We start from the raw sequence: 11065 nt of genomic DNA, 5'->3' as shown, positions 1-11065 counted from the left end.
TATACCGTATATTACCGGCCAAGAGTGGTACCAAGTCATAAGATGCAGGGGTATAAAGAATAAAAAAGAACATCGTGACTGGAAAAATACACAAATAACCCGTACGTAGGACAAAGAAACTTATGACGACGTACACTATCTCAAATATTCAGATTTTTGCTTACCCCTTGCCTTAAAACGTGGGGGTTATATTTTCAGGCCTCACAAATAGGAGTAAATTGGGGTTTTCTGCATTAGTAGTCAATAAAAGCAGTGTTTTCACATCCTGTGAGCTCAGCAGTAAGCTCACTGGCCCATGTCAAGAAGATTCTTCTTAGATCCAACCCTTTCCGCTCGTATATTTATTCCACTAATCTACATTATTATATTTGGGAGGGGAGTACCAAACCCATAGGATTATACAGAGCCAAGAATAAATATAAGGGATATAAATAACGTGCTACACATATTTAACCAAGACAGGACTCGCAGCAATGGGTTCAAAGTTGGAAAATTTAGATATAGAAAGGTTATATTGGGTGTAAGACCTGCTTAGCATGGGCCAGCAGGCCTACTGCAGTGAGAAGGGTGGGATTTCAGGCCATCTCGAGAATGGGTTAGCAGGTATCCGGCAGTGCTCCTTTCTTCTTATGCTCTTACCTACCATTTGTAGTATGAGTTCATAAGACGATAAGTATAACTCTAGGCACATTTATTTACGAAAAATAATGCGACGTATGGCCGGTAATATGGGTAAGCCACAGTATAAGGCTTTAAAAAGTGAACTGGAAATAGGTGAACATAATTTGAAGTACTCTTGAAGGCGTTAGGTAGGCATGAAATATACGATGATGGTCCCCAGTAAAAGCAACAACATAAAGTATGGTGTAGCATGCCATGCCCCACACGTCATACCATCATGACGTATCTCGAACTGAACTTGATTTGGGTATTCACACTTTTCATCTGAGGGAAAAAGTAATCCAAAGATTAGAGACAAAGTTGCTATTTTAGTTTTTATACTTCATAAATTTCTATATTCTATTAAATCTATTATTTAACCTTTGACAAGAGGAAAAGCCTTTTCTATGCTGCTGTGGTTTCACTGCCCGTGAAGAATGAACGCTTAGTCTTCCATAGGATAAGGGTTACCTTACCTATACATATCCTTAACAACCTTTATTTTTTTGCCGCCCCTCGCCATAATGCTGCTTCTATTTTTAGTGATTTCATGGCACAAGACTATTTCAAGATTCTACTTTCTTCAGTACAGAATGCTATGCTTTTTTTGTTATTCTTTACATTACTACCGTGTCTGTCACTCTTGCAGTTTCAGGATTTCAAAGTGCACTCGCATCCCATCATCGTTTACGTTAAAGGTTGACTGTGCTGAAACTTTAACATGCGCTTGAAGGTTGTCTTCTGTTGAGCCCCTGGTCACGCAGGAGTTTGGGGAAATAAACTTGCAGACGTTTCAGCGTGTTCCGCAGTTTCTGACTTTTTAATCTTCCAGGGCATTTGCCAATTTCCGACTACTTAACAAACCTATGTCAACCTTTTTGAGATCGTTTTTCTTATTAGTAACCCGTAAACTGTATTGAATAAAACCACAATTGGCTTTTGGCCGTCTACAGCTCTGATGGAAAATGACCTCACTTTGCATTGGACACGCACGAATCGCACATGGTCATCTCGTGGGGAGGTACCTGAGGCCACTGCAAGGATTGTCAAGCTAACCTGACTGTCTAATAACATATGATCGATTGTCCTGTTTACCAAAGAGCATTTCAACTTCATTTCAGGCGCCTTTTAAAGCGTCATTAATATAATGGTATACAATACCAACAAGATGAAGCATTAGATACATATGCAACACCTGGGACTAAGGGACTGATTACCTTATCTTCCACTATCTTGTGTTTATAGTTCTGTAAGGATGAGAGACTGTCTTCCCGTCAAGTAAACATACCCAGTTGTTGCACATGTGCATTTCCTCACCTTATGCAGTACCTTGGCATGCTTACTTTGTCTGCCTTGCTCTCTGATCATCCCATTTTAATACAGACACGCTCATCTACACCAATTTATTTTACAACTACAAATGTTCTTCCCTCAACATCTGCACCTTTCCCTGTCCCATTTTGCACCTCTGCCATGTAATACTGAATAATTACTCTATTACGGGTTTAGCACCTTCCATTAATACGTATAATAATCCTGTAACGGTTTCGACTAATTGTTTCAAACATGATTCGGCTCATGTTATGAGTGGAAACACAGAGGTGGAGTATCCAGCTATCATTATATCTTCAGTATGCACTGCAGAACGCCATATTATCCTCACTACATTCGTCTTGATTGCTGTCTACAGTGACTTTCATACTGCTCTTTTAGCCGCTGGTGCAAAATGCCCCTATGCACCCTATGACCCTGACGATATATAGCCATGAGTATAATAAATTATAAATAATAATAATAGGATTTGGGTGTTAACCTCCTCTTTACACTAGTTATCACCGCTATAAAATGATCCTCCATATACTGTGGACTGTACACACGCACGTCTCGCTCATGGGCACCCTGATCTTGTGGTGTATCACTGATTTTTATTATTTTAATGGTATGCCTTTAGCTTCGTGTTTTTTTTATGATTCAGCATGGCTTTTTTTAACTACTGGAACTCTTGGGAGTAGCCTTCAACCTCGACAACTCTTGGGAATAGCTTTCAACCTCAAAAATTCTTGGGAGTAGCTTTTAACCTCAACAGCTTTTGGGAGTAGCTTTTAAAGTTGATAATTATAAATCTTATTTCAATGGTGTTTAATTTTTAAAGGTGTTCAATCTTTTATGAGACAGCTTCCATATATTTTTATAGCTCTACTTTTCTGCCTTCTGTTTTATTTTTCAAACTGTGTTTTTCAGGTGGTCTTACCTTGGGTGTTTGTATACTAGGACTGAATATGCTTTTATGTTTTTCTGTGATAACCATGAACATTAATGACTATCAGATCAAAGCATAAAAATTAATCATTATTCAGATACTTCACTAATTACCTCTGGGACCATTAATCAGCTTACCTTGGCACAAATTTCCAATACTTGGTTTGCCAGTTACAGATAAGTAGATTGGGTTACAATATTCCACATATCGTCCACACAGTTCCTGCCATTCTAAGTCGGAGCTTCCTTCTTGGCATGTGTAGTCATCAGCAGTACTAATTACATTCACACTCTCTCTGCTGGCGCAGATACTGATCTCTTGATTATTTATCTGCAGGTCCAAACACACAAGATAAGTCTTTGGATGAATTAATCATAAACGAAGTGAAGATAAAGCTAACAGAATACAATGCTATATGAATAAGCTTTTTATAATAAACTGTACTAAAATATATTCAGTTAATATCTTGAACGAGTTTTAATAATCGTGATAGATTAATTAAACTACAAAAGATTTGCTTGAGCAAAATATGTATACTACACTACTGTAACTGCTAAGAGCGTTAGCGCCTGTCATTATGATTTTACTTTACAACATTACTAGTATTATTACTTTTCATAATTGCTAATAAAGTTTATTTATATAGGGATCTTTATTCAACTGACCATTAGTTTGAGGTCTCCTGAGAATTTGAAATTCTGTGGGGCAATCTTGATGTATGTTGTGAAATTGGGTGATACATAGCCAGTGTAAACGTGGCTCTGTTCGTGGTAATTGGTGTAGAATTGGGTGTCGCACGCCGGGTACACAAACATAGAGGGGACTGCAAATTGAGGAAAAATGATAATAGTGATAAGTATAGGTCTAAGTCCTTACATATTCATGAAAATACAGAAACTAAATAGATAAATATTAATGTTTTTGTAGTTTATTTGGCAAAAAAGTAAGTGCAAAATTTATGCTAAATGCAGGAAAATAATTTGTTTTAACTATATACGCACAAGAATTCAGATATCTGAAAATTCAAAAAAGGAATTTCGACCGCCGAATGATGTTGTAGAATACTGTTAAATTAATTTTTTATACACATACTACGTATGTCCCGCATACATAAATATATTCTGTATATCAGAAATCACACAGACTGTAAACTGAACTTAGTGTGAAATTCTTAGCTTTGATGTCAGGACAGGAGTGACGCAGATTAAGAGTTATTTATTATGTAGAGAATATACTGTAGTAAAAGAAAATTTCTTACTTTTACAGATCCGATTAGCTAATGTCGTGGCAAATACTTCCATATCTTGTACGTTATTAGAGATAAAGTCAGTATCTGGGTCCAACATCATTTCAGTAAAGGAAGTCTTGCTCTTACCCACAAGAAGGAAATAAACATCTGTAAATTAAACAGAGTTGAAATGACTATTACAACCAGTATTTGAATAAGATTAAAATGTCCATACAATTTCAATAAATAATGCTAAACCTGTTTTGATACAGAATTCACGATATGAATACATACTCCTTAATAAAAAGTCTTAACAATTGTTAGTGAGGTTACTGGATAATCTCCTGAGGTAGGTGCTTGCCGTATGCTGCTCATCCTCTTAACCAAAATAACCATATACGGTTTACAGAAAATTTCTTTTACTAGGTTAGGCGGTTCTATATCCATAAAAAAATAACCAATAACATACTATACCACAATGAAACGATTATAAATACAAGATAAAGGCGAAAAAAGTTCTGCCTGGTTTTTTTTCCATATTACGATAATACTGGTGTGAAATTTCACTGAAAAGCCTTGTAGCTTCCAAAATGTTATACAGGACACAAAACAGCGATAAGAATTATGACAGCCACACTGTGAGATCCAGCACTGGGGCCCTGATGGTCACCAGGTCAAACATTTTTAACAGTAGTAGGTTGGTAGACAGCAACCGCCCACGGAGGTAGGTACTACCGTACTGCCAAGTGAGTGTAAAACGGAAGCCTGTATTTGTTTTACATGTTGATAGGATTGTTGGTGTCTTTTTTTCTATCTCATAAACATGCAAGATTTCAGGTACGTCTTGCTACTTTTACTTACACTTACGTCTCACTACACTTGCATGTACACGTTTATGTATACACACTCATCTGAGTTTCCTTTGATTTTATCTTAATAGTTCTTGTTCATATTACTTTTCCTTTCATATCCATGGGGAAGTGGAATAAGAATCTTTCCTCGCAAAGCCATGCGTGTTGTAAAAGTCAACTAAAATGCCAGAAGCAGTGGGCTAGTAACTCTTTTTCCAGTATAGCCTACTAAAAAGAAAAAGAAGAAAACTGTCAAAGTGAGATTTTTGAATGTGCGTGGCTGAAGCACGAATGATAAAGATGACTGTGGATGTTATGAATGAAAAGAAACTGGATGTCCTGGCTCTAAGTGAAACAAAACTGAAGGGGGTAGGATAGTGTCAGTGAGGAGAAATAAATGGGATTACCTCAGGGGTTTCTAACAGAGTTAGAGCTGAGGAAGGAGTAGCAATAATGTTAAAGGAAAAGTTATGGCAGGAAAAGAAGGAATATAAGTGTATAAATTCAAGGATTATGTGGAGTAAAATAAGGGCTGGATGTGAAAAGTGGGTTATAGTAAGTGTTTATCCACCTGGAAAAGAGAGAAGTGTAGAGGAGAGAGAGATTTTGGGAAATGTTGAGTGAATGCGTGGGGAGTTTTGAACCAAGTGAGAAAGTACTTGTGGTTGGGGATCTCAATGCTACAGTGGGTAAAAATGGTGTAGACGAAGTAGTAGGTAAATTTGGAGTGCCAAGGGGAAATGAAAATGGGGAGCCTTTAATTGAGTATATGTAGAAAGAGGTTTGGTAATAAGTAATACATAATTATGAAAAAGAGGGTAAATAAGCATACAAGATATGATATAGCACATAATGAAAGTAGTTTGTTAGATTATGTATTGGTGGATAAAAGATTGATGGTTAGACTCCAGGATGTACATGTTTAAAGAGAGGCAACAGATATATCGGGTCATTATCTAGTTGTAGGTACAGTTAGAGTAAAAGGTAGACGGGACAAAAGGAAAATGGCAGCATTAAGTAAGAGAGAGGTGAAAGTTTATAAACTAAGGGAGGAGGAAGTTAGGGTGATACATAAGCAACTACTGGCAGAAAGGTGGGTTAGTGCAAGTATGGGTAGCGGGAGGAGGTTTGAAGAAGGATAGTTTTAAGTATGCAGTATTAGAATGTGGGGCTTGTGGAGTTTGTAACTATAGGAGGGTGGGTGCAGAAGGAAAGAGGAGTGATTGGTGGAATGATGAGGTAAAGGGTGCGATAAAAAAGAAAAAGGTAGCTTATGAGAGGTTTTTACAAAGCAGAAGTGATATAAGAAGGGCAGAGTATATGGAGAGTTAAAGTAAGGTGAAGAAAGTAATGAGAGAGTGCGAAAGGAGAGCAAATGATAGAGTGGGAAAGGCACTGTCAAGAAATTTTGCTGAGAATAACAATAAATTTTGGAGTGAAATAAACAAGTTAAGAAAGCCTAGGGAACGAATGGATTTGTCAGTTAAAAACAGAGTAGGAGAGTTAGCAGATGGGGAGATGGAGGTTTTGGGTAGATGGCAGGAATATTTTTAGGAACTTTTAAATGTCGATGAAGAAAGGGAGGCAGTAATGTCATGCATTGGCCAGGGAGGTATAACATCTTTTAGAACTGAAGAAGAGCAGGATGTGAGCGTGGGGGAGGTGTGTGAGGCATTACGTAAAATAAAAGGGGGTAAAACAGCTGGAACTGATGGGATCATGATAGAAATGTTAGAAGCAGAGGAGATATAGTGTTGGAGTGGTTGGTATTTTTGTTTAATAAATGTATGAATGAGAGGAAAGTACCTAGGGATTGGCAGAGAGCGTGTATAATTCTTTTATATAAAGGGAAGGGGAGAAAAGAGATTGTAAAAATTATAGGGGAATTAGTCTACTGAGTGTACCAGATAAAGTGTATAGAAGGGTTATTATTGAAAGAATTAGAGGTAAAACAGAGAGCAGGATTGTTGATTAGCAGGGAGGCTTTAGAATGGGCAGGGGATGTGTAGATAAGGTGTTTACATTGAAGCATGTACGTGAACAGTATTTAGATCATGATAGGTAAGTTTTCATTGCATTTATGGATTTAGAAAAGGCATATGATAGAGTGGATAGGGGAACAATGTGGCAGATGTTGCATGTGTATGGTATAGGTAGTAAGGTACTAAATGCTGTATAGAGTTTTTATGAGGATAGTGGGGCTCAGGTTAGGGTGTGTAGGAGAGAGGGAGATTACTTCTCAGTAAAAGTAGGTCTTAGACAGGGATGTGTAATGTCACCATGGTTGTTTAACATATTTACAGATGGGGTTTTAAAAGAAGTAAATGCTAGGGTGTTGGGGAGAGGGGTGGGATTAAATTATGGGGAATCAAATACAAAATGGGAGCTGACACAGTTATTTTTTGCTGATGATACTGTGCTTCTGGAGGATTCTAAAGAAAAATTACAAAGGTCAGTTGACGAGTTTAGGAGGGTGTGTAAAAGTAGAAAGTTGAAAGTGAATATAGAAAGAGTAAGGTGATGAGGGCATAAAATGATTTACAAAGAAAAATTGGATATCACATTGGAGGGAGGGAGTATGGAAAAAGTGAATGTTTTCAGCTATTTGGGAGCTGACTTGTTAGTGGATGGGTTTATAAAGGATGAGGTAAACCATAGAATTGATGAAGAAAAAAAGGAGAGTGGTGCACTGAGGTATCTCTGGAGACAAAGAACGTTATCCATGGAAGCAAAGAATGGAATGTACGAGAGTATAGTGGTACTAACACTCTTATATGAGTTGAGGTGGTTTTGTCATTTAGAGAGAATGGAACAAAGTAGAATGACTTGCAGAGTGTATAAATCTGTTGGAGAAGGAAGGCGGGGTAGGGGTCGTTCCCAGAATGGTTGGAGGGAGGGGTTAAAGGAGGTTTTGTGGGCGAGGGGCTTGGACTTCCAGCAAGCGTGCGTGAGCGTGTTAGATAGGAGTGAATGGAGATGAATGGTTTTTGGGACCTGACGATCTGTTGGAGCGTGAGCAGGGTAATATTTTGTGAAGGGATGCAGGGGAAACCGGTTAGCCGGACTTTGTATATTGGCAGCTTGGAGGGATGTCTAAACTGTCGTATCTGAGCGCCTCTACAAAGACAGTGATTATGTATGAGTAGTGGTGAAAGTGTTGAATGATGAAAGTTTTTTTCTTTTTGGGTCACCCTGCTTCGGTGGGAGACGGCCGACGTGTTGAAAAAAAAAATTGTAATCTTTGGTTTTCATTCATGTATCAACTTTTTGGTCCTTTTGGTCGCCTTAGTTTCGAAGGATCAGCAAGAAGCTTCATTAATGAGAGCATAATAAAGTTGTCACATAATTAAAAATGATACCTGGTAGCTCAGTAACATTATTTAATATACTCATGGGGAAGCATCAAATCCGTACAGTCATACGTGCCTGTGGAGTGAGAAGGTTGGGGAGAATCAGATTTGATCTACGGAAAGGATACTTTTAATTCTTTAAATCAAGAGTCTTACCAGCATCAAGGCCTTGAAGGGTAGTTCAGTAGTAATGACACGTGAATAATTAGTCGAGAAGTTAATGGAAGTTTTTTTCTGGGTGGGATAAGGGGACAAGATAACAAAAGGGTGGATGAAACAGCGTATTGCAAAACTTCTTTTGGGACGTTTTACTGTGCACAAAGTTAAACGATGTCCCATGAAAACTTGTTCTACAAACTGCCTTCTTTGCATTTTTTTTTTTGCCCGTGATCCGAGGAATTGAATTTATCCTCCCCTTCTTTGGGTCTAATTTCTCAGTCGCTGTATGGTTCCTGTGGGTTTAGCGTTTCAAATAAAATAAAATTTAATTCCATATTTACGATATTGAAACTGATTCAGTAATTGCGACTTGTTCTTGGAGATCAAGGTCATACTTTTATTTTATAGGTCTACTGTCTATACTGATAAGCATATAGTTGTACAAATTTATTTTCAACAGTTTAAGAATAATGGAGATGAACATCAAAATGGTATACAATACCGACAGGTTGTTAGGTAAGACACATATGCAACAGTTAGACAACTTTATCGGAATAAAGTTGTCTAACTGTTGCATATGTGTCTTACCTAACAACAAGAATAATGGAACAGATAAAAATGTTCCATTTGATATTCCAGGGTATATTAGTGTTGATTTTTTGTTTTTATCATTACAGTATTATTATTAGCCAAATCATGCACATGAATGTGAATTCTTGAAAAAATGTCAAGGAATGATAAACTCCCCGAGAAAACAAAGTATCAATTACAAATTATACCTTCGGGTACTTTTGATCATACTTTGGGGTTCTTAGGGAAGGAAGAGAAAAAGTATAATACTGTCAAAGAAGCAAGAAAAACGTAAATTTAACCATTCCTTTCCCAAGACATATCTACCACTTAAGGCATTTTTATATACAGCTATTCTGTTTACACTTAACGATATTATTATAATTATTATAATCATGGGGAACGCTAAACCCGTAGGATTATAAAGCGCATGTGGGGGGAGGGAAACAATGTATTCAGGCTCAATTCAGGGAACTGGAGCACAGATCCAATTCCCTAGATCAAGAGCCCCTCACCACCTTCGAGGAACCTCCTTTGAGGGGACACTTAACGATAAATTTACTTCTCATAAAATATTTACATTATTACACTACCTAAGAAATACAAAAAGTTTTTCACTACCATACCTGGGAAACGTAATCTGAATTGCCTTATATTATCCAGGAATTCCTCTTCAGGACTAGGTAAACTGTTGCCGACATTCCACAGTACCACCTGTCAAACACGTAACGTGTGTATTAAATGTCTGAAAACTTTTGTATGCAATGAATACAGTACATTTTTGTTTTGTTCTACCACAATTGCATTTCCCACTATAGCAGGCTGACCCATCATGACAGGCTGACCCACCACGGCAGGATGACCCACCACGGTAGGCTGACCACATAAGGAAACACACATCATTATTATTTAATAGCTGTCTTGTCAAAAGTGTGAGGAAGCATTAAACGCATAGGCGATAAACTATCTAAGTCAAATAGGGAAAGATGCGCTTATTTACATGCAGTTTCAACAAAATTTGATATGTTAGGCAACGTAATTCCTTATCTAACCATGTCACATCTCATGCATCGGGATAACAGATACGTTCCATTCAGCGTTTATTATAAAACCGTCTGGGTAATAATTAAAGAAGCAAGATTTGAGAAAGCGAACTTTCGTAACTTTATTGTATTATCAGAGCACCAAGACTTATGGTAAAGAAATAAAAGTTACTCACGATAAAATAAATATTTCATTATTGGGTATAAAGGGAAGTAATGCCAAGAAAGCCTTGATTTTACACGATGTTTCGCTCAAGGCTGATATTTAAGTTTAAAAACTAGACATATTGTAAAATTCACCCTTGAGCGACACGTTATATAAAATAAATACTTTATCCTGTATTACGTCTTTATACCTGGTTATCAGCTTGTCGTCCCAGTCACTAAGTTACACTGAATTTTACCAAGCTGTTGGTTATTAAATGAATGACTGAGATGAACCTTTCTATTCGTAAAAACAATAATATTTCATGTGATAATGTAACTGGTGCTACTATACTCTGGTATCTTCCTTCCAGATATATATATATATATATATATATATATATATATATATATATATATATATATATATATATATATATATATATATATATATATATATATATATATATATATAATATATATAATATATATATATATAATATATATATATAAATATTATATATATTATATATATATTATATATATATATATATATATATATATATATATATATATATATATATATATATATATATATATATATATAATATATATATATAGGTAGTAGGTTGGTAGACAGCAACCATCCAGGGAAGTACTACCGTCCTGCCAGATGACTGTGAGACAGAAACATGTAACTGTTTTACATGATGGTAGGATTGCTGGTGTCTTTTTCTGTCTCATAAACACGCTAGATAACAGGGATATCTTGCTACTCCTATTTACACTTTGGTCACACT

General features: G+C 36.6%; 1 protein-coding gene across 7 annotated transcripts in view; it reads right to left on the bottom strand.

Annotated features, from left to right (window-relative positions):
• Positions 1 to 645: 645 nt before the first annotated feature.
• LOC128701274 (uncharacterized) overlaps positions 646 to 11065 on the bottom strand; it is a 109109-nt gene continuing 98689 nt past the window's right edge. For all 7 annotated transcript variants that reach the window (XM_053794954.2, XM_053794963.2, XM_053794940.2 and 4 more), the window contains exons 14-18: positions 9705 to 9792; positions 4179 to 4316; positions 3586 to 3743; positions 3058 to 3250; positions 646 to 945 (exon numbers count right to left, since the gene is read on the bottom strand). In XM_053794954.2, coding sequence (XP_053650929.2) covers positions 806 to 945; positions 3058 to 3250; positions 3586 to 3743; positions 4179 to 4316; positions 9705 to 9792 — 717 coding nt within the window. In that variant the 3' untranslated portion in view covers positions 646 to 805. The remainder of the gene's footprint in view (positions 946 to 3057; positions 3251 to 3585; positions 3744 to 4178; positions 4317 to 9704; positions 9793 to 11065) is intronic.

The sequence above is a fragment of the Cherax quadricarinatus genome, chromosome 37 (genome assembly GCF_038502225.1).
Source record: "Cherax quadricarinatus isolate ZL_2023a chromosome 37, ASM3850222v1, whole genome shotgun sequence".
Classification (NCBI taxonomy): domain Eukaryota; kingdom Metazoa; phylum Arthropoda; class Malacostraca; order Decapoda; family Parastacidae; genus Cherax; species Cherax quadricarinatus.
This window is presented reverse-complemented; position numbering and strand designations above follow the sequence as displayed.